The sequence below is a fragment of the Osmerus eperlanus genome, chromosome 10 (genome assembly GCF_963692335.1).
Source record: "Osmerus eperlanus chromosome 10, fOsmEpe2.1, whole genome shotgun sequence".
In the NCBI taxonomy this organism is placed as follows: domain Eukaryota; kingdom Metazoa; phylum Chordata; class Actinopteri; order Osmeriformes; family Osmeridae; genus Osmerus; species Osmerus eperlanus.
In genome coordinates, this window is record NC_085027.1 from 9478997 (window position 1) to 9506550 (window position 27554).

At 46.1% G+C, this 27554-nt stretch overlaps 1 protein-coding gene across 8 annotated transcripts in view; it reads right to left on the reverse strand.

Moving 5' to 3' along the window:
* The window catches only part of neo1a (neogenin 1a), a 114575-nt gene that overhangs the window by 49636 nt on the left and 37385 nt on the right, over positions 1 to 27554 (reverse strand). For all 8 annotated transcript variants that reach the window (XM_062471064.1, XM_062471068.1, XM_062471071.1 and 5 more), the window contains exons 2-4: positions 20493 to 20813; positions 2781 to 3056; positions 1411 to 1561 (exon numbers count right to left, since the gene is read on the reverse strand). In XM_062471064.1, the coding sequence (XP_062327048.1) occupies positions 1411 to 1561; positions 2781 to 3056; positions 20493 to 20813 (748 nt within the window). The remainder of the gene's footprint in view (positions 1 to 1410; positions 1562 to 2780; positions 3057 to 20492; positions 20814 to 27554) is intronic.

The window sequence follows — 27554 nt, forward strand, 5'->3', positions numbered from 1 at the left end:
TGGGCTCACTTATGCTGTTTGTCCTTTTAAGGGTCCCCAAATACGCCTGACTATTGTTCCAAAGACCATTTCGATTCTTCTCACAGATTTTACCCTTTTCCCTCCCCTACCCATGAACGCCGTTCCAATTACAAACTGACAAGTCCTCTCCCCTTGAGAGTGAAAGGAGGCTTTAAAGGAGAAACAGGGAGAGAGAGAGAGAGAAAGAGAGAGACTAACTCCACTGGTACCTCATTTTAATTGTCGGTATCACGGATGGTTCCCTTGATAATGTATTCGGCCCGTGTGATTCTTTGAGTAAGACGGGAAGACCTCCTTTGCTTTTGCCGCACATTCTAATTGCCAATGTAATCCCTCCCCACCACCCTCCCCTTTAAATACCCAGAGGACATTTGGAATCTAAGCAATGAATAGTCCATATTGTAATTATACATTAAATTTGATAACTATACCGTTAGTAACCTCCTAAAAAAACGCAATGCGTTTTGTCTAACAATTACATATCTTCGTGAAGAATACCATATGAAGATTACTTATTCTGTTGGGACCTACAGACATGAGTGGGTGGGAAGAATTCTATTCAGTCTGACATTCATGACATTCAGTTGGCTAAGGCAGCCACAAAGGTGAATTATTTAGTTATTTCGAAGGGGCAATGCACGAAATCTATACTGCTAAACTTAGATAAATGAGTGTGTGCCTTGGTAGTTTTGTGATGTCCTCTAAACTTACAAAATGCATCACTCGAGGGGACCTAAAGGCTCTGGATAAGAGCGTAGACTAAATTTAAAGGGAGGGGACCCTAAAAGCCCCATACGTGAGGTGGAAAAACAACAGTCTACTCTAATTGGTCAGAAGACACTTTTTAGTGGCCGGTCCAGTCAGCTCCTCTCCCAGGGATTTGGGGTTGCCAAGGATACGATAACGAGCCAAGAGCAAGGCACAAACACGGGTGCCTTTAAAGAACTCCATTTATGAACTTCTCCCACATTCTGCCCACCCTTGTCGTCGTATCCTGCTGAAGTGACACAGCTGGCAGGACTGTGGCTCTGCTGAGGGGGAGGCGGTAGAGGGGGGAGAGAGTAGTATTAACACCTCTCAGAACAGGCTCCCCCACTTAAAAGTGCTCGACTCTCCAGGGGCACTGGCACTGCATACAAAGGAGTACAAGGCAAACCGTCTCAGAGCGACTTGGAGTGTGTGAGAACTGGAAGAGGGTTTTCCAGTGAGTGGAAGCATAAGATTTCAACATCCACCACTATACTTTGGTGTGAGTTCAGGGAAGGGTCAGGACAAGTCACCCTGTTGTCTTTTGCCTCCATCTTTGAATCGACTGTTGAGCTCACAATCTTGTATTGGTGCACAAAAGGCTTGTAAGGCGGACAAAAAAAGGAGACGCATCGTCCTTACCTTTCTTCAACCAGTTTGTCGCCAAACATCCATCGGACATAGGGAGCTGGGTAGCCTGTCACCACGCATGGCAGCAGCACATTTTCCCCCACTGATTTGGTCACAGGAAGCGGTTGCACCAGGAACTCCAGCTTTCTTTCCTCTCCGGTTTCTGGGGAGGGTGAGAGAGAGAGGAGGGGGTGACCTTCTGCTTAACATGTTTTATCATTATTGTCTTCAAAAGCCTACCCTCTTACCAGGGACTTGTTCTAAGGGCATAGGGCAGGAACATGAAAAATGGTGTGCCACTGCATTGTTTGAACTGGGTAAACTCTAGGGTTTAACTATATTCTCTCTAGTATTTAAACTGTGTTCTCACTGTGTCAATCAGGGTATTTGGGGTCACTGCTAAAAAGTAGCAGAACAGAAATGACTCCATTACATTTATTTTTCAGGAAACCGAGAGGAAATATATTAAAATCACAGTCTCGTGTCTGTTTACACTCATATTAAGTCAATTTAATGTACATTCAAAGACCCAACTAGACTAAAGCTACTCGGTGGCCTAATATTAGCCAAAATGGCAGAGATCAGTTAGCTGTGTGTGTGTTTATGTCAACATACATCTCAGAGTCGTTCTACCACACGTAGTGGAATAGACAGACACCAGCTGGGTCTAGTTGAAGGCCGATTTATAACCTGTAATATCTTTTCCGTGCAGGCAGACTCCAGCTCTTAACAACACCAGTAAATAAAGTTTGGTGAGGTGGGGGGGGAGGTGAAGCTCTGACACAATGGAATTCAGCCGCATTGAGCTGCGATTGAATTACTGTGCTTTTTCTGATGACCCACCGGGAGTTTTTCTTTCCTTGCTCTGTCACTTTCCTTCTCCCTCAAATATTCTCTTTCAAATGTGTTCATATGTTTGTAGTTTAACAAAATGCTACTGAGTGTACACTGTGTACAAGCTTCTCTGGATTTCAAGAGCAGCATGTTGGATCGAGACCACTTAAAAAAATAAAATAAAACACATTTGGAGAAACAATGATACTGTGCAATTAGACTCTGCGAACTTACTCACTTTGCAGAAGATAAAACAAAAAAGAACTCATAAAAACGTCAATATCAAGAAAATTACTAATCAATCTTATCTTAGAAAATGAATTGCTTGTCTCTGCTTTGGGCAGGCTAAATCAAGGAAGATAGATTATACAGATCTCTTGTTCTATACGTTTATTAAATTCTCTCCTCAGTAGTGTTTCACCCACAGCAAAATTTGCCAAATATGAACTAACTCTGTCACGTCAGCTTCTAACAAACTAATAAACCAGAGAGAAGGTACTAATGATGGCCACTGTGCTATGCTATGCCATGCTAAAGCTTCCTCTGACCTGGCAGTGCCAGGAGCTGAGCCTCCTCGCTGGTCTTGGCTGGTCCGGCATTCTCCACCACGCAGCGGTACATTCCAGAATCTGCCTCGGAGGCGTTGCTTATCACCAGGGCCCCACTGGGCAGCTGGACCCGCCGCGTGCCCAGATCAAGCAGCTCGCGTTCCCGCTCCCAGTGCACGAAGGCCGCCAGGTCTGCATTGACGTCGCACGCCAGTACCTGGCTGTCGCCCGGGCGCACACTGGCTGGCGCAGGCTGACTGGCGAAGCGGGGCATACCTGAGAGAAGCGGAGGGATGGGGTGTTATGATACGGTCCAATATTATACATTCTCTTAATTGGTGGGGGTCACCTAGGCATACTGTCCACACACACACACAATCAAACACAATGTAATCATCTCTTTAAAAAGAACGAGTGCTCCTTTTCTGAGGGAGGCTAATTTGCTACATAGTGAAGACACACACAACACTAATTAAAAACCCGAATCCACAGGCTGTTTGTGTTTCTCTCTCCCACTTTCATCTCGGATAATAATTATTTCCCGCGTTAGAAGCTATTGATCTGAGACAACTTTGCGAGCAGGCACAGAGAGGAGCAAAACAGAAGATTCCATTCTGAAAAATAACATTAAATAGCAAACATGCGGGCTTGTGAATAAGGATTCTTCTTTTATAAGGGAGAACCACTTTACTCACAATGTATTTGTGAACTTTGTTGAATGGGAATAAATGAATGCTTTGTTGCTGTGATAGGGGACCTCAAAGTGTTTTGGTTGGCTGTTCCTCGGTGAAGTGGCAAGAGCAATGTTGAATGTGTTAGGCTGCTGTGTAACTCTTTGTCTGTACACAGGAAATGGTGTTGAAGGCTTGTTGAGTTGTGAGCTGGTCTTTTTGCAGGGGTTTTAGACCCCCCCGCGGTTTAAGAGACCTGACAGCTCTGGAGTAAATCACACTTCCAGATAAGACCCAAGAGACTTGCCTTCCCCCATGTCTGACTGCTCTGTGTGAGGGAATGCAAAAGACACACACACACACTTCCAGAATACACTTCCGCACATTTTCAACCGCTGACAAATCAAACACTAACAAAGACGCAGGAGTGTATTGTAGACTCAAGTTGCACATCTGTTTGCGGTTTGCGATTCCAAAAAAACCTTTCCAGTTATATTTAGTCAGATCTAGCCTCTTGGCTCTGCTTCACAATGCATCATTTATATTACAGTGCCATCTGATAAAGCCACATGTAAACCTACATGACTGGCTCTCAGTATTTCCTTATCTTTTAGCCAGTTGGAATGTGCAGGTCTTAAGTACCTCATTGCGGCCCACCGTAAATCACGGGGGCCAATGCATGGATGAAATTTCAAAGGAACAACCTTGAAAACAATGCCCGTAAGGTGATCCGTCTCCAGATGTGGGTGGAACATATATGGCTGGACTGGCATATGTGGATGCCTCAAGCAAAACAGCTGGCCGAGAGGACCCTGGATATGTTGTCAAGTCGCATAGGTAGAAGAACCACATGGGAAGAAATTAGGTTCTGCTGAGGCTGACCCAAAGTTTTGGCTTAGGGAGAGTAGCAGTGTGAACTTTTACAAATGAAGAGAGAGTGAGCGCGGAAGTTTCTGGGTCTGTCAGCACTTCGGACTGCTAGACCTGATCTAGCATCATTGACAGTCTTTGTTTTCTCACGTTCTTCAAGCTGGCCTCATCAGATCCCGCTGGCCTAAATTGACTTTACCGATACCTGGGAGGTGTGGGTTGGGGTGGTGGAAACATTATAGATGGCCAACACTGAGCTCCTAGGCGAACACCATCAACTCCAATTAATCACAATTCACCCAGTAATCTACACAAAGTGCCCACCCAGTAATCTACTGGGTGGGCACTTTGTTCCCCCTCCTGCCTGATGGAATGTTCTGGGTTGATAGGCTATTTTTTCCCTTTCTGTTGTATTCTCCTAGGAAATGCAATAACTCCACACCGGCCAGACAACTAGTGCAGAAAATTCACTGATCTTTTAACAATCTGCATAGCTTGGCAGCAAGTAATAACCTGATAATCGTAGGAATCATCTGAATGAATCTGTCCATCTCTTTTCAGATTAATAGATCTGGATGTTAGCCGATACTCGTGAGTAGGCAGGGGGTATTTCTAACCTTGGACACACACACGCAGAGGGGATCCTACACTTTTTAATTAAAAGCAGGTCCAGAATCAGGAAAAAGGGCTTACTGCAATATACATAAGGCTGTGGGATCCCCTTAGATCCCAAAACATTAATATTTCTAATTGCAGAACTGCTGGCGTTTTGCCTCCCTGTTGCTACAAGTACATCCCACAAACATGAGGATTTGATTTCAAAGGCGCTTGGCTGGAGCAGTTTCACAAAGTGTTACATCCTTCCTTTGTCCAGAGCATTACTGGAGAAAATGAGATTCCATAGCAATATTTGGCCGGTATTTGCAAAACAGTGTGGTTGGAGCGATACAAATATTATAATAATATTCCATTTCATAATAATATATAATAACTTCAGGACAGATTTGATCAAAACCTTACGCTCTTCTCTCTGCTTAGTTGTAGTTACCTAGTCAACCACAGAGCAGGATGAAGCACTTTTTTTTTTACACAAATCTTAATATCTTTAGTGGACAGTCTGTGAGACATCAACAAGGACAAAGAGGCAACGGGGCCAGCAATTGATTTTAGAATCAATTCCACATGCATCCATAACCTGTATATTCTTCAAATGCCCAGTACCATTGGCATTATACCTTCTGCACACACATCAACCTCACTGCATATTGACAGAGCAATTGCATCCAGACCTACTGGACTCTTGATCAATGGCAGAACAGCAGACAGCAACCAAGCTGAGCTTGCTGTGGGCATCATTTAATAGAACGCGCCCAAACACAGGCCGATAACTCCCCAGTCCAATGTGAGGAGTTAGTTATGGGAGTGTGAAGACTGGATCGATGAAGCGTTTCTTTGCGGTAGACTCGAGAGACTATTGAATAAGCAGCCTCATTGCAGAGATGATGAGAACGTATAATGTGTGTGTCTGTGGGTGTGCTTTTCACATTTATCATTACATGTACTTGATATAAAAATAAGGAATGCTCCCTTCTTTCTACAGTGTGTTGCTCATTTCATCTTAAGTTTCCCTTAAGGTTGCGGCTGGCTATAATGAACTTGCTCCAAGGTTTTAAGCACATTTTACAGATTGGGACCTTTACAATGTGTACAGGAACACTCTGAATCAGACTCTAAATGGTGAGTTTACAGTTCTGAGGAGGTTCTCAGTCAGGCAGTTGTTTAAACACTGGGGACCATTCACAAAGGTGGAAAGGACGGAGTGTCTGTGTTTGTCAGTTCTGTTGGATGTGAGTAAGTACCTCTGTGAGATTGTGTGTTTGCCTGTGTCCATAGGCAGCAGGGCTGAAGCTCAGAGACAGCGAACATCACACAGCTCTGTGGAAGTTCAAGGCTCGCAGGGAAACAAAGAAATATCAGCTTCCTAAGACTCATAGATAACCACTAGACAAATGCTTCCAGTTCTAATTTGGCAGCTGTCGAACGTTTATTCCCTTTGTTATGCAAACCCAAACCCCACTGTGTTACCAGATCAAAAGGCACACACGCTGTATAGTCCCAACAGTTTTCCGGCTGCATAAATTAGAGGACTTTTAAGGACTGACGTGTGATAGACAAGCTGTGAATGGTTGTGTGTGTATATACTGTAGGTAGGTATATTTGTATATGTGCACACAAGGCCTGGATGAAAAGGACCCAGTTCCCAGTGAAGTTCATGTTGGTAGAGGCTTCTTGAGAGGCTGTGCATATTGCATGACTCAAACACTGGACAATTAATTCTTTATGGCAAGTTTGTGAAGGTTCTTGCCTGGCCACTACGGGCACAAGCTGTCTTGAAAGCAAAGTCTGTTTGACTACTTCAATGTATTTGTCCAGTGATCTTCAGGGGCCAAAGGCATAACACCAGATTTCCTTAAACTGATCCGATTTCGCACTCGGGAGTGAAATCAACAAAGAGGGGAAAGGGAAGGTCAATTTTGGGGAGTATTTCAACGAGGCCGTGGAGTAGTGACGGAAATCTGTTGTATTCATTAGATAGAAAGGCCGCCACATCCTGATAGTCTTGGATCAGACCATGTCTTGTCAGCCCTTCATTTCCTTCTCGAGAAGGGAGGGGGGAAGGACCAAATTCCTATTTGAGAATAGAACTTTGAGTGACAAAACAGTATATTAATTGTTTACTGAGGCAGAATTGAATAACGTCTATTCGGCCACTTTGTCATACTCCACTGTGCCTGTCAAACTCGACAAGCTGATGAAATGAGGAAATGTGTTGTTCGGTGGCGTCGTCACAGCGTATTTGTCTTCTGTGACAGGGGACATCTTTGATGTATGCTACAACTGCAGCAATATTGTAGACAACAGCTTGCTTACTAGAGTGTTTCTTTATGTCCATGTGGCTCGTTATCTCAATGGTTCCTTGATAAGGAAAATCTGTTTCAAAGCTGAAAAATACTCCAATATTTTTTTTTTTAAGAATCTAGAAAACCATCGTTTTTATGCAGGCTTGTAAGAGACCACTCTAGAAAATAAAATATTTGACAGATGGACCTGAGAGGGTTATGAGTTTTGTGCACTCAAAAAAACTGCCAACGGAAACTGACACAATGTCCGATTTTCTGTCACATTGTCTAAAAGAGCAGACATCAGTCCACTCTCTCTGTCACACTCATACACACTCATCCATCTCTCTCACAAGCACACAGGCAAGCACATGGCCTTTTAGAGGTCATGCACAGTGTTTAGAAGGGGGCTGAAGACAGAAAATTGATGGGTGGTGCTTTGCAAGAGTGGATGCTACAGTCAGAGGTACTTATTTTATCTATTGGACTGTAAAAATGCCTCCGGGGGTTGTTGATATGACAGCGAAGGCTGAGCCAGGTCTTGTTGCCAGTGTTAGTCTGAAGCAAATACATTGAAACTGAAACTACAACTATAGCATCACCAACAGAAATACACACACGCAGACACGCACCCACACACAGGAAGTGTATACATCTCAGTCTCAAAGTAATCACCACACTACCATGCAACATCCTGAACAATTTCAATCACTCAATTTTCATTCAAACAATGTCAAACGAAACCATCAATCTCTATTTCAGTTTTCGATCAACTCGACCATCAAACGCTTGCTTTTATTTGGAAAGGTCTTCTCATTCCAGGGGCTGAGGGCACGCCCCCTTTTTTGTGTGCAGGCGGCTGGGAATCAATGGAGTCTCACAGAGCTGTTAGCTCACCCGGCCTGGGGAGAGATATTTTTAACCTGGCCACTAAACCGCTTCAGGTGCAGCCCAGATGCTGTGCTGAGGTTGAACTTGTAAACATTTAGGAGGGCTGTGTTAGCGGTGGTCAAGTTCCCCTTGGGCACAGCTGCTGTTTAGAATACGACCGAGGCTGTGTGTGTGCGTGTGTATGAGAGAGAGAGAGAGAGAGAGAGAGAGAGAGAGAGAGAGAGAGAGAGAGAGAGAGAGAGAGAGAGAGGGAGAGAGAGACAGAGAGAGAGAGAGAGAGAGAGAGAGAGAGAGAGAGAGAGAGAGAGAGAGAGAGAGAGAGAGAGAGAGATGGAGGTAGGGAGTCATCTCCTGTTTACCAAAAAACGTTCAATCATCAGAGAAGTGTTTATGTTCACTGAGCCCAGTATTTATTTTTTATGTTTTACCCGATGCAGCGTAGCAACGGTTGAAGAGTATGTTTCATCCATCGCACTGGTTGGCTCTTTGCCTGTATGAGTGGATTTTGCATTTCAGTTAGAGACTTAAGATGAGGATGGAAAACAAAGAAATGCTGATAAAATGAAGCCATCCTGATGAAACCTGCCTAGCGAAGGTTTGATGGTTGCATTATCATGACTGCTCAGTTGGCACAGATGTAACTATCCTGAGGCGGTGGGGCACCCATGTTGGCCGACAGGGAACCAGGCAAGATGCTACGAGAGGAAGATATTGAGGTGACAAGTAAGAAGTTCTAACAGAAGTGAGACATAATTGTTTTTGTAATGTAAAAATACTATAGCTGAATTCATAATATACTGTTGTGAGACACATTCTCTTCTTCCTTTTCCTTGTGAATGATTAGCCAGATTTTCATTTTCACTATATGCTAGGAGACGGAAGAGATAGATTTCCATTTCGATGCCTCCACAGGCATCAATTGGGAATCCATGTTTTAGGGCTTTCTGCTTTTAGGGCTCCTCCTGGGCTCACACAGGAAGAGGTTTCTAAAACAAAATGGCTTCTGAAAAGGTTTCCCACAAGCCCTTTGTTTCTGCTTGTGAACCAAAACTGTTAACACAGCAATAGAGCCATCTCAGAAAGACATGTGCAATGAGGGGTGTCTGTGCCAACTTCTCTAATCTGCACGCAGACAGGTTGATCTGTGGGTGTTTCAGGGTGTCACAATCAACAACAGTTCAAGACTAAAACTTGTGTGTACCAATAAACTATTGAAATTTTAACACTGAAATTATAGCATGCGGATCTTGATCCTGTTTAACTGTATATTGCGGCTGACATGCGTAGGAGTGAACAGTTAATGAGTATGTGTGTCACATGCACGTGTTTTTCCCTTGGTTAGGTGTATTTGACGTCAATAGCTGCAGGTGTGTGTGTGTGTGTGTGTGTGTGTGTGTGTGTGTGTGTGTGTGTGTGTGGTGGTGGTCACGTTTTCCACCATCTTGGCAGCTCCTGATTGGACACCAGCCGCGCTAACGCCTCCCCAGGATCCACCAAGGAAAAGGTCTGTTTCATTAGAGGTAATTGAGTTGTATCTGAAACAATGCTAATTTCATTAACCCCCCACCCACACACACACACACACACTATAATCACGTTAAAGTGTTTTATTTTATCCCTTGGAATTTAGCTCATTCTTGGCCCATTTGCAGCCGACCTTCTGCAGAGGTCGTTGCCATGGGAAGGCCCCGGCTGGGGGGGAATGGTTGCTTCTGTTACAAACGGTGCAGATTTATGTGCTATAACATCAGCTGAGAATCCCTTCATCTATCTGTCTCTTTTATGAGGAAAAAAAAGGAGGTGGAAGAGATAAAAGAGAGGATGGAAAGAGAGTGGAGAAAGGCTCAACAGAGCAGGCTCCCCGCAATGTCACAGCGAGGCGAGGAGGAGGAGTTGAGGTGTGTCAGAAGCACCTGTCAATCAAAAGCCTACAAATCCTGGAGCTGGGGTGGATGCTCCAAGCCAACCACTTGCAGACCTGCACCTTCTCTGGCCTCGTGTCTTGCGAACGCCACTGCTGCTTCATCAGTTACCCCCCCCCCCCCCCATGCAGACACACAAGCGCACCCCACCCCCTTCTCACCCCCCTCCGCCCAGCCGGCTCATCAGGGCATCCCGATAAAGGAGAGAGAAACACACCCTGGCCTGCAGATGATGGACAGATAGATAAGACCCGGAGGGATAATACTAGCCTTTCAGTTCTCTCTCTCCCTTCTTCCGCCTCCCTCAGTCTCCCCTTCCCCCTCACTCTAGCTCGCTCTTTGTAGTTCCCCTCCCTGCTTTTCTCACCGTCTACGATATGTCTTTCTCTCCACATGCATCTCTCTCTCTCTTTCCTCCATCTGTCTTTCTTTCCCTGTCCTCCTCTGCCACCCCCCTTTTCCCCCTCACTTGTCTATCTCGATGTGCTAACAAACATTAGTCAGCAGGTGCTGAGTGTGTGTGTGAGAGAGAGACAGAGAGAGAGACAAAAGGGAGATAGATAGAGGACCCACCCCCCCCCCCCACCCCCCCCCCCCCCACCCCCCCACTGTTGTTCTTATCAGCCAATGGCGGCACATCTGCAGATGCCTATCTGTAGCTGTCGGCCTGTTTATCCTCAAGCTGTGCCAGGAAAAACTAATGGAGAATAGAGAGGCCATGTTAACATGCGAGAGCAAGGGAGGGGAGGGGAGGGAAGAGGATGGGAAAGGGGAGGTTGTAAGATCTCATTAACACCACACGTGTTGGAGCAGTGTAGAGGAAGGGGTGGTCGTATGCCAGGTATATGGTGTTGCTTGGGGGTTTCTGCTAGCAAGCCGGAAGATGACTTGAAGATGTTTCTAAGGAGATACAACTTTTCAAATGCAAGAAGCAAGACCACGGGCGTCTATACAAAGGACCTGGATGGTTACTAACAAAGGTTATACACGGTGAACAGAAATGTTCACAACTCAAAAGATTGAGTGAAATGTCATCGACCTTGGACAAGCGCTCAGCCAACGCTCCACACGTTGCTTCCTGTGTTTGGCGGGTCGCAGAGGAGCAGATGTTTCATACCAACAGTCAGTCGGAGACCCAGATGCGGCGCCTGCTGATGATGTCACTCCCGGTGGTGGGAGGCATTCATCATCATTTGCTTCTTTCAGGGAACATGATGAGTCGGTCAATTACTGTCAGTTAAGGACCTCCCCACACATGGGTTCCCTGGCAGTCATCAAGGGCCCCATGCAGACCATAATATTCTCAGAGTCCTATTCATGCTTACATAGGACACAGTCCAGGGTGCCTTGGTAGCGGTGGTCTACAACAGCATTGACATGTGAATGGAATATAATGCAGGATTTAGATCACTAGAAAACGCAGGTTGAAATAGAAATGTGTGTGGCAAAGCACCGGAGGTGATAGTTTAATATGGGATAATGGCCGAGACGTTTCATCCATGAAGTCTACTTACAGGGACATCAAGCCCAAAATCCGCTTTGCGCATGATATGTCAGTATGTACATGATGATCTCTGCAGGCGCTAATGACAGGAAGTGATTTAATCTGATGGCTTATGTGCAGCCGTACTATGTGTTTATGGTTGGATATTGGGAGTGTGTGTGGGATGTTGCCATTCCAGCATAAAACCTGTTTAGAGGAGGACAAAACATGCGGTGGAGAGGATGTGTATTTGGCACCCACAGAACACCACACATCAGCCCCAGCAGCGGGGGCTCTTAAAGGGGAAGCCGGAAAACTCATCAACAATTGAGCTCCCTCACTCAACTCAGCACCTCTGCTCCTTCCACCCCTCCCGTCCTCCTCCTCGGCTCAGGGGGCTGGACACCTCTGCAGCCCGCCCGCTCCAATCAGGATGCGGCGAAAGGCAGCGTGCAAGGGGAGGAACTCAGACCCCCTCCCCGGGGCCCTGGCACACAGAGTTCAGCGCAGCCCCAGTGAAACGAGGACGCGGACACACACGTACGGCCACAGTCGCAGCCAACGCCGCCATGTCCTTTACGCCTCCTCCGTCTCCTCCGAACGCCAGACTTGCTGGTCCTCGTCCCAGTCCTCCCTTCCCTCGGAACAAACGATGCCCTTCTCTCTCCTCATCTTTCCTTTATATGCCATCGCTTTCGCTCACACGCTCTTTATCACCCAAAATGTAATGCCCCCCCTCCCCCCGCACATCAAATAAGGAGGGGGTGTAAGAAGTGAGAGAAGAGCGGGAGGATAGAGCCGGTTCTAACAGCTCCTTAACGGCACTTCATTCAACACGGATAACACGTCCTCTGTTCATTTCAGAACTCTACTTTACTTCTGTTGTCTCTCTTTCCCCACCCTCCACACTGTTTTTAATCATGAGTGACAACTGGCACTAAAAGCCACATATCGCAGACGGATAAGCTTTTTCCGCGACATGTTAACAAACCAAAACACAACTTTGCCGACTTCTTACTCATAACAGGCAAAACCCGCGCTGCTGGCGTAAATCGAAGGGAGTTTGGTGGGCTAAAAAGATGTTAAATAAGCTTGGATGTTATTCACAAGGAGGGACGTGTTTGAAAGGGGAAGGAGTGGAATGTATTCAGTTGGAAGGAGACGCCAGAGCTTTGAGTGGGTCTGGAGGGAGCCAGGCGGATGCTGCTCGAGGTGTTGCCCCTGATGACTCCAAGCTGCCCTGTGTGCGGGAGTGTGAGAAATGTTACACGGGTGTGGATTGCCCCCCCCCCCCCCATCCCCTCCAACACACACACACACACAACATCACAGGGCTCTCAAAATACCATGCCTATAGGGATGTTGAGCTGGAGCGGGAGTGTGTAAAAGAATATATAAAAACACACATTCAAAAAGTATAGAAATCTCCAAGAAATCCAGATCTCTCCAGCTTTCATGCGTTCCCCAGTGTGCTCTGTCATGCCATAGGCTAGGCTCCCTCTGCAGAATCTACAATGAAACACCCATGTCTCTGCTGGTTCAATCAACATAAAACATAACATAAAGTTCATTGGTAGGAGTATACAGTAGAAAGTGTAATTATTGGAGTAAAATACAAAAGCTATAAGGAAGTTCAAAGAAAGTCAAACTTCTGTGCTCCCAAAAACAAGAGCTATGCTCAGTAAGTCAGGCGACTGTTGACATTAACACATCAGAATGGTTAGTGCATAAAACCCTCCCAGTGTCGATCCCAATCTCACTCATCCAACTCCAAAACTGCCTTACAAATTCTGCCAAGAGCTCCGAAAAAGAACTTTCCCTCCTCCTCTTCCCTTCCTCTCAATGTCCATGAATTGATTGAATAATTGAGATGGGTTTGAACACACATCGCTCCCGCCTCAAAATGAATCATGCAGGGTTTCAACAGTCAGAACTGACGTTCTATCAGGGTTCAAATGCACGATGAAAGCCTTACTTTAAGCCTGGCTTTGAAAGAACAAAGCAAAGTTTCCATTGGCCAACCCTGACCCACGCATGTGCACTGCTGGCCATATCGGAGCTGAAAGGGTCACAAAGAAGAGACATGCAGGCCTTGGACTTGTGCGTAACCTTCCTGCCGTTGTTATCTAGCGAGTCTTGTGCTAGGAAACGCAGGATGGACTGTGAATCTCAATAAGGTTTGGGAAGGTAAACAAACCGCATGAGAGCGGAGTGCAGTCAGTCATCCTTTCTTATGCAGATTGACTGGAGTCCGGAAAGCGAGCGAGATAGAATGGAGAGCGAGTGCCAGCAAGGGGCAGAAAATAGTCTTTTCCTACCACTCTCTGCGTTTGTATCTGCTTGACTGCATTTAAACAGACTATTCAGTGCAAGCTGTGACTGACAACAGGCTACGGCTCTTCTCGTGTTGGTTATCTCAACTTGGTAACCCACTTGCAGTAAAGCTTTGCCATGCTAATCTTCTTAAGAGGTGCACTAGACTAACCAGGGGGTCCCTTACACTCCCTTTCCCACTGCTCCCACTTCGTTCCCCAAAGACCGGCAGATCTGAATACGGCTTCTCTACACCCCCCCGCATCTCCCCCCCCCCCCAAAAAAAAAGCCCCAGAATCCTTGACTTAACGGTTCTGTGTGGCAATGGGATGGTGAGTAATATGTCTATGCCGACGGCTTTGAAGAGTGTCGGATTCCTCGGTGCGAGGGCAGGGGCGCTTTGGTGGCAGTCATCTGGGGGAAGAGGAGGGGAGCTTCAAAGAGACTATGGCTGACGATGTGTCTAACAAAATGGATGAGTGACAGGAAACAGTTAGAGCGCAGCGTCTGTGTTGGAGCGCCCTGTACTCCTCTGGTACCCTGCAGGTGTGGAGGGGGATGATTCATGATGCTGTCTCCCCTCCACGTCCGTCCTAACGTGAAGAAGAGGATGCGATTTCAATTGAATGCTGAATCCCAAATATTTTCATTGAAATGGACCCCGCTCAACTGTTGAGGATGCTAATAACAGACAACCACAGAAGACAAAAAAAAAAACTGTATAGAAATGTTTGTACAGTATTTGTGGAGTCTAGGACTTGTACAGTTTAGTGAATGTTAAGAGAGAAGACACTAAGTATACAGTAATATATTAATCAAAGCTGCATAACCAAGAACAGACCTTAAAACCATGAAAGCCCTTTCCTTACTGTATGCCTGTATTATGTTTTACTAAGTAACTGATTAACATGTCAAGATGGAAGCCCATATGGAAGGTGAAATACCGGCAATGGCAAATTCCCAGTGCGCTTAAGTAAAATTTAAATCCCCACCTTTGTCTACAGAGGAGGGGGGAGAGCTAAACACAGGAAGCTCTCAGGTTTTGTAAAGGTACTTTGTAGACAGATGTCTTCATTGATGTGTAGCTACACTGCCAATGCATTATGCATTGTGATGTGTGTGACTGTGTGTTGGGAGGTGGGGAGTCTTGAGAGACACAAGAGCATGGGAAGTCATGGAGTGCAAAATACAGTCCAAAACAGAGTTTGTCTCCCTCTGCCCAAATGAGCGACTCAATCTCTGGTTTGTGTACTTGGGGGGAGGGGTGTGTGGTCCATTGACATAAAAACTATCGCAACTCACAAAGGCTTGTGTGGTCTAAGGTTAAGTCGATCTATGAAGGTCTGTTTAAATTTGGGCGTGTTTGTTTTCAGGTGAGAATTCTAGAAGCAAACTGATGATAGGTTTCAAGTCACAGAGGCAGAGTAGGCAAGGCCAGACTGATGCTATATTGAGCAGAGTGGAAACACTAGCAAACCCAGTCTGGTCACATCCCCACATTAACACTTACTGAGCAGGTGCAAGAGGCTTCCAAGCCCTCGCTAACACCTGTGAGGTTGCTGTGGCAACCTAATGTAAACAAGACCCCCCATCCTCCCCTCTCCCCCTCCCATTACTTGCGACAATGACAGGTGTTTGCAAACAGAGCAGCAAAGTGCCCCTTTACAATGAGAATCCATCCACGTGGTTGTTACACTTGACATGATTCTGGTTCCACCCAGGCAGCTCCCCTGTGGAAAGGAACACCGGATAAACTGTGGCAGCCAAATGCACACACGTACGCACGCACTGAAGTGGGTGTCCAGAACACGTACATCCCATGTTCATATGCACATCCATGTTTGGACAAACATAATTTTCTCGTGCATGCGCGCGCACAAATACAGCAGCATGTGTAAACACAAGGGTCATTAAAACCCATGTGAAGGGGAACAGGTGCCTGGAGAGCAGTGATACAGCCCTCCCTTCATCAAGTTTCCTACCCGGACCATTTATCTAATACATTTGTAAACAAAAACTAAATAGAGTCTGTTAGCGGAATTCACGGCTCCCTGCAAAGGGCTTCTTTCCTATTCCCCTGTCACCCTCTCTCCATTTCATCCAATCTCAGTTTCCCTCCCTGGTCATTCCCAGGCTCTTGGTGACATATGAGAATCAGGGTACTAAAACATCACTTTGACCCTGAACTCACTTCCAAGTTCAGGGCCATTCGTCACCAAGATGACCCCCTGGTTTCTCCCAGAGACTGTCACGCGGCAACATGTCAACAGTCGTTAATAAAGGTTTCACATTTCAAGTGGAGCTGTTGTCCAGATTGAACTGTGATTTGGGGCTGGATCGTAACCAGAGGAAAACAACTAAAACCTGGGTCCATTTTGGGGGATATTGAGACCTAGCATTTGTAACTGCCTTTTTGTTCCGAAGCAACAATGGATGGGAGGGGCGAGGGGATATGGCTTGAAGGAGCCTCAGAAACAGGTAAAGGATGACATGGTTGATTTGTTTCTTTGGAGGCTGCAGTTTCAAACGTGAGCTCCCGCTCCTGTACAGAGGGCTGTTTGTTTGCAGTGTTTGTGTTTTACGACTCGGGCGCAGTCACTGTGCAGCTGTGAAATGGGGATGTGTAAAAAGAGTGAGGGCTGAAGGGGAGGTGGGGGGAGGGGGGGAGAGAAAGAAGGAGAGATAGAATGAGGAGGAGGGGGAATGAAGAAAAATGACCAGATGTGGGAGTAGAAGATGGTAAAGTGACATGCATGGGGAGGGGGATAGAGAGAGGCAGGGAGATGGAGGGGAGAGAGAGGCAGGGAGATGGAGGGGAGAGAGAGGCAGGGAGCTAGAGGGGAGAGAGAGGTATAGGGAGTGTGAAATGAAACACTGATTGATTGAGAGGGAGGGACACAGACAGCTCAGGGTACAGCTCAGACCGAGGAGACGGGTCACCGCTGGAATGAGAGGAGAGGGAGGGGCGGCGGTGAGGCTGAGTGTGTAGAAATATACGTGTGTGTGTGTGTGTGTGTGTATCAGGAAAGTAACCAGCCAATCCTGCTACATCCCACATAGTGTGTACTTGGAAACAGACGGGGCTTTGAGATAACAGTCATGTCTTAGTCCTGGATCATCCACTTGTCTGTGTGTGTGTGTGTGTGTGTGTGTGTGTGTGTGTGTGTGTGTAGGCATGCCTGTGTGTCTGTGTGTGTGTCCACTTTCACGCAACTTGGACACCATTTAACCACTCCCCTCACACCTCCACCCAATGGAAACACAGACGCCTCTATGTCCCCAATCAGTTTCCACACATCCCATCCTTCGCTATTTCCACTTGCTACGGCCGTGACAATACCGCCATGACAAAAAAATGCAACAAGAACGACCAACATGCAGACACTACCGCAAAGTGCCGACCGTGGCAACACCTCGAAACACATACCTAACCATTTAATCTGGTCAGCAGTCAGATGACTCTCTGGATTAGGCCTTTTGGTGAGCAGGTGAAGAGCACAAATGAGCCTATATACAGGAGTGATAAAAACCCCATCAAGAAATAAAACACTTAAAAGTGGACACAGTGCAAATGATCGAAACCGATAATGGCATGCGAGTAGTTCACGACAACGGAAAAGATGTTAAAAGCACAATGTCTGTATGTATCTCTTACTGTAGCATAACAAATTGAACATTCCTTATTTCAGGGTAATCTGTCACACCTGATAAAATGAAGGCAAATGAAAGAACTGGCTATATTTATGAAGGAGGGAAAACACAGACAGGGACAGTGGAGCTCTATCCTCCCAATATAGGGGGGTTTGAGCTCTATAACATGAGAATAACAAGATACAGCACATCAAACAGGGGATTTAAGAGTCTCTCCAGGCATACACATGAGGGAGAGGAAGGAAATCCTTCAGAAGCTTCCCACTGAATATATCACAGGTGTGAGCGGAGGTAAATGTGACATTTGTGACACGCACAGTCAACGATAATCTACACTGCTGCTGGTGGTTGGGGAGGGGGTGGGGACTTTTTTGTGGACATGTTGTCTGGAAGGCTTTGTGTATGAGAGAGAGGGAAACAAAAAGACTAGCACAGCATAGGTCAGAAAAGCGACAGAAAAAGGAAGGAAGAGAATAGAGGGAATCGGGGGTGGGGGGGGGGCAGAGTGGGAGCAGACAGGGAGGGGTGGAGACATGATTCTCATTACGCGCTTCTCGTCGTCTGCCCTACAGACCCCCCCTCCACCCCCTCGGCCCTCCTCTCGCTCTCCCCTTCCTCTGCTTCTCTCTCGGACACCGACTGAATACATATGATCTTGCTCGGCCGGGAGAAGCCACACCCCCTGCTGTGTCTGTGCCTGTGTGTGGGGGGGGGGGGGGGGGGGGGAGAGCACACACAGAGAGGTGCACACGAAACACGCTGAAAAGAAGGGAGGGGATGGAGAGACGTGGGAGAAAGATGGAACAGTGAGAGGAAAGAAATGAGAAAGAGAGACAGATGGATGACAAGGGAGCGGCGAAGAGGAAGGGTGGTATCAGATGAAATGGGGAGAGGTGGAGGCGAGGAAGAGAGAGAGAGGAGGCGCGATGGAAGCGAGGGCAACAGCACAGGCAGAGAGATGATCAAACGACTGGAGACAGGGAGAGGGGAAACCAAAAGAATTGAGGGGAAGGGAAGAGGAACAAGGAGGCGGCAGGACGCGGAGGAAGAAGAGAGAGGTGAGAAGAGAGACCCAGCCCCTGCAGGAGCAGAGGGATGGGAAAGAGACAGCGGGGGGGGAAGGAGGAGAGAAGAGTGACAGGGTATAGGGAGGAGAGACGGCCAGTGTGTCATAGAAAGGAAGGGAGACAAAGGTCACAGTAAAAGCACGAGTGCAGGCACAAGAGACAGGGGTGGGTGTGCAGGGCGGGGAGGCGGGCAAGATCACCTCCTATGGATGATCAGGAACACGTCTCTAGAACATCAATCACTGATATTACCCCCCCACCCATCCCACCGCCCCCCCCTCTCCCTCCGCCCCGCATGCCATTGTTACATCTCAGGGTTCACGCCCATCGCTCCCGTTTCCAGGCCAATTGCTGTGTAATGGCCTGTTCCCACTACGCCACAATTAACCTTTTTATTGCCCACCTGCCAGCGAGCCAGAGAGGGATCATTTCCCCGCATGCAGGGATGTGTGGCTGCATGCGGATGCGTTCAAGACGGTGGAGCGGGGTTGTGCGCACGTGTGGACAGGTGATAACACGACCGTGTGGGATCCATCTTTGTGAGTAGGAATTAGCTTCAGAGTGTGTCCTCGTAGTTGCATGTGTGTGTGTGTGTGAGAGAGACGTAAAGTCATAAAAAGATATAAAACAGCAGATGAAATTAATTTGATCTAACATCGTTTGATGGTTTACCCTGGAGGATTTCACAGACTCGGTTTCATCATTTCATAGTGCGATCAGATCTCTTGGCGGGTTCCCGGACACATTAAACATGCATAGGGTTCAACGACGCAGATTTACTATGTGCAATTGACCTGTGAATCTCCTCAAGCTCCAATTGCTGCCACACGAGCAAACTTTAAAAACCCATCACTTCACCCCCCCAGAACACACTTAACTATCACTAAACACACGATGCATGTGCACTCACACAAGAGGATGGATGTGTCGACACACACACACACACCCTAATACTCTCACTCTCCTCCCTTTTCCTCTCACACGTCCAGCGAAGCCTGTCCTATCCCGAGGAAGACCATATCGATTTGCCGGTGTGACCTAAGAGGTCAGTAGATTTCCCATGATGATAGTCCTGGGTCGCTATGTGATGGAGTAGAGTGTTATGGGGGCGGGGGAGCTGTGTGGATCTGCACCACTTATGGCCATATGAGTAGACAGCACACAAACTGAGGTCTGACGCTACCACTGTCTACCACAGTTCTTTATAACCAATGTCCGCATTAATTATATAGCTAATGCTATGCTACAGCTATGCTAAAACTCTTAAGCATGATTGCAGTGGACCACTGTCGTGGGGGCAAGTAAAATATCAAACTTATTCTATTTCTTTTGGAAATAACTACTTTTCTCGACAAAGTGCTAAAAAATGGAATGCATACACAAAGTATTATAAGCCTGCAAGTTCATCATAACACCGTTCACCTCCAGTTCATTTATTTCAAGTTTCTTTCCGCCACCCTAGCTGGCAGCACACTGTCTCATTAGTGTTCTTCTCCTAAAGGTTATGACAAGACAAACTGTCAGGGTGACAAGAAGTGGGACTTTGCTTCAGACACTTCAGATTTTCACACACCCACTCATTCTTTTATTGTCTCAAACAGGCGTAAAGCTAAGGGGAGACCAGGTTCTCTGGTTCTTTCTACAGAACCGGGCCGAGGGAGAACATAATCATGTTTTACACTCCTCCCTCCAGCTGCAAATTGAATATCAGGACTCAGACCAGACTCAAAGCACCTCATAATCCTTGCACCTTTCAAAATATAAGTCATGTGACAGCTGTGAACAGATAAACACTTTGGTCGTGCAAACTACCAATCCTTGCACAGCATTTCTTTTTTTGTATATTCCACACTGTGACCTGCTATGGAATCATTTAACCATAACCATACACAAGAAACGTGCTGGGAAAATGCACGTGAGTACGTCAAACGTGAGTCTTCCCACCTGCTACAGAGAGACGGGCCGTGCGGCTGGCAATGGTCCCCAGGTTGTCGATGGTGGCCATGCACTGGTAGGTGCCCTCGTCTGGCTTGTTGTGCTTGGAGTGCACCACCGCCGAGATGAGCAGCGAGCCGTCAGGCAGCACCCGCCGCCGCTCGTCCGATGCCAGGCTCAAGAAGGTGCCGTCCTTCTTCCACTCCACACGCGCCGGCGTGGCTGCCTCGCTGTGGGCGGAGCAGTTGAGCAGCGCCGCAGCGCCCCGGATGGCAAGCGTGTCCTGTGGCTCCACCGAGAACCAGAACGGGCTGAAGGGTTCCGCCACACCTTGAGGAACAACGAAAGAAGAGAAGTTAGGCTCGAGACATTTATAGTTCTACACACCACAGGAACGGGATGTAAAAAAATACAAGATTATAATACAAGGAAAAAAACAACAACTTTTCTAAATGGCTTGTCGCTAGTCCCTTCTGGAGATTTCCAAATGGCTTTTCATTACCAAAGCTAAGCCAAAGTAACCCCAATGGAGAACACTGGCTGATAGACAGGGACAGACAAATATAAGAAGTCAGTTTTATGATGAGAGGAGAGAGAGGGGAAGGATATAGAATATTGTTGCAATTTCTTTTTCTTTGCTTAATGGCCAAACTCCCTGTAAGCGATGGTGCCAAAGTAAAAATGCGTCCAATTGCTTTGCATTTGTCCTCATCCATAATTCAAAAACTCTGAACCCCAGAGTCATACGGTGGTATTGTTTAGATAAATAACACCAATTATCAGTTCCACAGAGATGGGTGAGAGAAATAATTGAGGGGGTCTGCACGAATTTTAATAATGTAACAAAAAGAGGAGTAAAATAAGTGTCTGAATGTTAAATGTAGTTTAATGTATGCTCAGTCTGTTCCAAGGATGTGTCAAGTCTCCTGAGAGTGAGAGCAAGAGAGAGCGGGAGCAGGACAGAGAATGAGACAGAGAGATAAGGACTATGGCCTTCTACTATTTAACTTCTAGAAGGTAATTTCTCTCTCAAGGGACCAGATCCCAAAAGAGAGATCCACAACGGGAAGAAATGCATGGCTATTCATTAGGAGTGGGAACACAACCACATTCCAACCCAGTACGGCAAAGGCAGCAACAGATTCCTTGCATGTTACCATTGGCAAACATTCGCCACCTTTTGAACCGTGTACACTGTCTGTGGTTGACCACTGACATTCTTTTTGAACTATTCTCATGCTAAACCTTGCAGAGTAGCGTGAGGTTAGATCACGGTCATGAGGTTGTGTCCTCAGGCCTCCTGACAGAAGTCAGCCCAGGTCCCTCAGCAGCACCATGAATCCTATCCAGTCTCACAACTGGCAGGCTACTGTTGTTGTTGGCTGCTGTTCCACTGAATCCTCTCTGCCTGTTTATTGCTGTGTTTAGAATATGATAACAAGGTCCTGGCAAACTTTGGGGATGAGCAGAGATTAAATGAGGTAAGCTATGAGAAAGGAAAGATTTCAATCGAAGGGTGAAGTGAGTGTTGTTCACCTGTGGTCGTAAAGTATATTTTGTGATACGCTTTTTGGATCCTAAGTCTTAGGATGAAACACTATGGCTTGTGATGACTAATTTTCTTTGTGTGCAAAACTTAATGGCACTGGACATTTTTTCAGTGTAACTTTGGAAACGAACAAAGAGTGGGTCAGTGCTGTTTGTACTGTAGCAAAGTTTGGAACTCAAATCAATCCATCTAAAGGTCCACGGTGGCCATTTTGGCCAGAACACACCCACTGCCTGTGTTTCACCAGGAGTGTGTGTGTGTGTGTATGTGTGTGTGACAGATGGAGAGAGACCTGCGCAGAGCTCCTGTGAGGGGAGTTGGGCCGTGGGCACCATTGCATGCTTAATCATGTCTGTCTTTAGCTGCTGTTGGAAGGATGTGGGCCATCCCAAGCCCAAACCCTACGTACCCTGAGCCAAAACTGCCATTTTTTATTGGTTCTCCAACAGACCAAGAAGGCTGGGAGGCTCAAAGGCCCTCGAGCATTTCTCTGCACCAAAATGGCCATCATCGGGTGCTTTCCAACAGAGAGAGATAAGGGGTGGAGGGGAGGGGACTTGAACCTAAATGGCCGCCTTTGCAGAGTGTACCTCAGGGAGACAGGTCAGCTGTGCCCTGTCAGCTTCCCGGCACAGACACAACATCCCCAGTCAGCAGAGCGGAGGCCACCGGAAGCACCGGACCCCCCCCCCCCCCCCGATGCCCCTCTTTCTCAACCAACTCATCTAAAGTCATTCATCTCCAAGCCAAAGCTCTGCTGCTACCACCGGGCATGATGTGGGGAAGGGGAGGACAGGAGGGATAACTGCTGCCACTCGACAAACACAGCGGCAGCATGGCTAGCCTCGCCAAGCTCTCACTCTGGCAGAGCAGGAACACTGCAGTGCATTGCCATATGACACCAATGAGCATTGGCCTAATCTCAACACTGGCTATGAAGAGCTGTGGGTAATTTTAAAGTGATGGTAAAGATGAGTGGAATGTTTGTAGCATCTGCTCCTATTTGTGAAATAACTATTCAAAAATTGCCTCACGTATGAGCCAGTGGTGCAGACATAACAAGAGGACAGCCAACATTTTGGATGCCAGAACCACTTTTCTACCCTATTCTAAATGTCGAGATCTCTCCTGTGTTTTGGCAATGACAACATTGTGCTATATTTAGCCAGGACATCAAGGTAAGGATAAGAGAACATGTAAAGAAAATTAAATGCATTCTTTGTTGGAATTCCTTTGGGTCCCAACAACAAAGTAAAAACAAAGACCAAATATCTCTATAGAACTCCAGACTTGTGGCATAAGCATTTTTTCAACTCCTTCCAGATCCTGTTTACAATGAAACCAACAGATTTTTTTCTTGGTCATTAAAGGTTAATGAGCCCAAATGTTGGAGGAAGAAAATTTGAAACAAGCTTGCAAATGCAAATACAACATATAAAACAAATTCAGTTCTTCACCACTATGAATAACTTATCTGTTGCTTCTTCAGTATTTTTTCCTTATGGCAATCTAAGATGATTTGTGTTGAAAGGAAGTGTTTCTTCATAGAACACCCACAATGTGACTAGGATCCAAGATAGGATGGAGTGAAGAGAAGTACCCAGTCAGGCAGAGAAGTCCATGTGTTCGTCCTGGCTCTGTCACCTGCCCTATTATTTGTATGTCACCTTGGATAGGGTCTGGTCAGTAAAAGTTATTGTAAAGAGGTGCTGCACCATCAAAAACCAAAATGAGATATATAAATAAAGGCAACACTGTTGCTTGAACTAATTGCAAGACGAATGCACACATTTTAGTTTGGGGGAACTAGTGCCACATTTGGAGATTTGTGCCAGTGAGACACATGCTTTCAGGGACAAACATTTTAGTCAGGGTGTGTGTGTTTGCGCAAGAATCGTTATATGGTGCTAAGTTTAAAAAGTTTTAGAAACAAGATTTGGGAAAAGATTCTGATCATTTAAATTCAATGTGATAAATCAATATCGACAAATCTGTAGGCTGCACAAGCTAAACATGTGAATACTGACAACCACAAAATGGAGTTAACAGTGTTGTGAATATGCCTACTGAAGGCTGTTAAGAATCAATTTTTCAGTCAGATTAATTCAGTGGATGAATAGTGTGAATATCCATCCGTACTTTCCTCAATGGATAAAGGAAGACGACCCCCCTGGTGTTGCTCTATTGAGTCCAGGGCAGTCTGACCTTCACAAGAATCAACAGTCTCAGCAACAACATTTCCCACAGTGGGTCTGGTGGAATATAGATGTGAAATATGCCTGTCATAGGTAAAAGGGAGACATTCACAGAAAATATTCTTCTACAATAAAAAGGCACTTCTTTCTTCTTGTCTGCATCTTTCCATCACAGCATCTTCCTCTTTGTGTCTCTTTGTCTCTCTGCCTACCGTGTCTTTTGCAGTGGAAATTCTTCTCACTCTCTCAATCTTTCATGTCTGGCCACCTCAACCCTGTTAGCCGCTCTCTCTCCCCCTCTCTCCCCCCCCTCTCCCTCTCCCCCCTGTCTCCCTCTCCCCACCCTCTCTCTCTCCCCCCCTCTCTTTCTCCCTCTCTCTCTCCCCCCCTCTCTCTCTCCCCCCCCTCTCTCTCTCTCCCCCCCTCTCTCCCTCCCCCCCTCTCTCTCTCTCTCCCTCTCCCTCTCCCTCTCCCCCCCCTCTCTCTCTCTCCCTCTCTCCCCCCCCCTCTCTCCCTATCCCCCTCTGTCCACCCTTTTCAGTCATCTCCATCCCACTTGTTTTCAAGACCATCTGTCATCAGGAAACACGTCGGAGAAAAAACAGTGATCCGGAGAGAAAACTTAAGGTGGGGGATGGGTTGGCTTAAAGAATATTATATTATTATATAATAGAGTATTGTGTAGCTAGCTGGCTTCATATACAATTAAGTAAAAATTGTATCAAGGGAACAAAAAAACAATCCCTAACAAGGAATATATTTTGTGTGGTATATTTCAATGCTATTGGCAGTTGAAGAGGCTTGCATTACAGGAAAAGAGTAGCTCTACAGTAAAATATACTGTACATGTCTACTGTAGAAATGACAATATTTACTACTACTACCTACTTTCAACAACTCTATCAAAACTCTATTGATCCTCCATTAGGCTATTCAAAACGTTGGCAGATTGGAAAACCTATTAATAACAATCTGTTATGCTTTGACTGCCAGAATGGATGGGCTTGAGGTGAAGGAATAAGGGCAAGCTATTCATTACGACACAGTGAATTTCAAAATCTCCCATGGTTTATTACAACACATTCTGAGGACAAATAACTGCTACTCGAGGGGAAAAGAATGGTATGAGTACTGTCATTACAATGTTCACAAGAACCAGGCTCTGCTTGTGTCTTTAGAAAATGGCACCTGCCCAGGGTTGCGAATATTTACCTTGAGTGGAAAGATCACCACAGGAAATGACACGAGGGATGGAATACTGAAATTAAAGGACCTCCGAAGATGTCCTAGGGGGTAACTACGAGAACTAGATTAGGAGAAAATAATTTATGTAAGAACCTAAACGCATAGCTAGATTGGCTAGTAGTGTGAAATTGCAGCTGCCTATCAAATTAATTTGTTAGCTAGTTAGTCAATTCAAATTACATTTGAATGTTAAGAGAAAAACAAAATACTTGTACTTAGATTCGTTCAACAACTTACTGCACTGATACGAGGTTTATTCAAAATCAAATGTCAAATTGCTTGATGAATCAGAATCTAACCATGATCCCAAGAATCCAAACTGAATCATGAGATTGGTACCCCTAACAAGCTCTCTTCCTGTTCAATTAATTCAAGTCTTGTTTTCTGGTGCCAGTGTACCCGCCTGAGTTTCCCTTCAGCAGTGCTGCTTAGTCTGATGGTAGCTGTTGGGCTTGGAGGATTCAGATACGGGAAGTAACCCGTTGGTTGTGGAATACGTTCTCTAAATGTTATGATAGCTGTTGAGGAGGAGTGGGCGTCGGGTAGCCAAGGCATAAAAGGTTGGACAAAATGATTGGTATGCCCAGCCATGGTGGCTTTAACAGGGTTGGCAAGGGTTCAACTGGCAGATTAGAGAAGGAAAGGATCCAATATTCGAAGCTCCGTCATCATGTCTGCTAGCTGCTAAGCCTAAACCTGTGGCCTTCCAGACAAAAACAGGACTGAGGTGGGTTGCAACTACATAGGTTGACATAAAAAAGCACTGGGAGAGAGATGGCTGTTCTAAACATATACATTTGCAAGACAGCTCTAAAAGCAGTGGGGATGGCAAAGTGAAGCTCCCTTCAGCTAAATGGACACCCCAGTGGAGACAGTAGGTGACCCGCAATATCACATCGGACCTCTGTAATTAAATCAGGGAAGCAGTAGGAAGATAATGAAACAAAGTGCTCCATTTACAGACATGACAACATATACCACAGGGAAGACAAACAACATGGACAGCACATACACATCTGTGTGTCTTTAGCTGGGGGCAAAGGAGCACTATACGATGGACAAGAAAGCACATAACTATTAGTGCATGGACCAAGAGTTGCCCCCGAGCTATGAGGAGGAGCCCACCAAAGAGCTACTAAATGAAATGATGGTGACAGAAACGCATTTGATGACTGGGGCCACAGCAGGAGAGAAGATGGAAGGGGGTTAGCATGTATGTCTTCATGTGTGCATGTCGGTAGGAAGGGAGAGTAAAGGCAAGAATATGGGAAACTAGGTAACGAGAGACTTGTGGGAGGGGGGGGGGTATGTGAAGATTGCATGTTAGTGAGGGAGAGAGCAAGACTGAGGTGTCAGAGAGAGAAAGAGAGAGAGACAGGAAGATAAAGAGAGAGAACAACCTCTGATGTCGGCAGGATTAGAGTGCATCTCTGTCCCTACCTGATAGCAAATCCCTGGTGTATCCTAGTAATTTAAAACCGGCGAGTCCGACTCATTGGACATGGACACCTCTACCCTCAACTGGACAAGGTAATTAACCACTCTGATGGAGGCTCACGGTACTACTCTCTTTCAGCCATCAAATGAAGCCTGCTTGGATGTGCTGAAGGACTGGGCCATTGTAACAACAGCACACCCAAACCAAGTGAGAGACGGACCAGAACACGGGAATTGGAAAGTGAAGACTTAATGTGCATGAATCTCATTCAGTTTTAAAGGTTAAAAAAATGAACGCTATTAAGATTGGTTGTAAGATGGGTTTTAACCCATAACCCATATAAGCACTCATTTTCTTTTAACTTTGCCTCAACCTTTTCAATTGTCAATGAAAACCTGACGTACCCAACACTACACTATGGCTTCAAATGCAATTAGAAGCACTTTGATAGTAAAAAAGGCCTTCAAAAGGTGAACTCTGGAACTGAAGCTGTCAGACATGAAACTAGCACAGCGAAACTACCGCACATGAAAACAATATAGGCAGTCGTTAACACAACTGAAGTAGAACCCAGACACTTAGCATTAGCATCCCATACAACACCCAAGACAAAGTCTGTGGAAACAAATTGCATTCGTATTCCT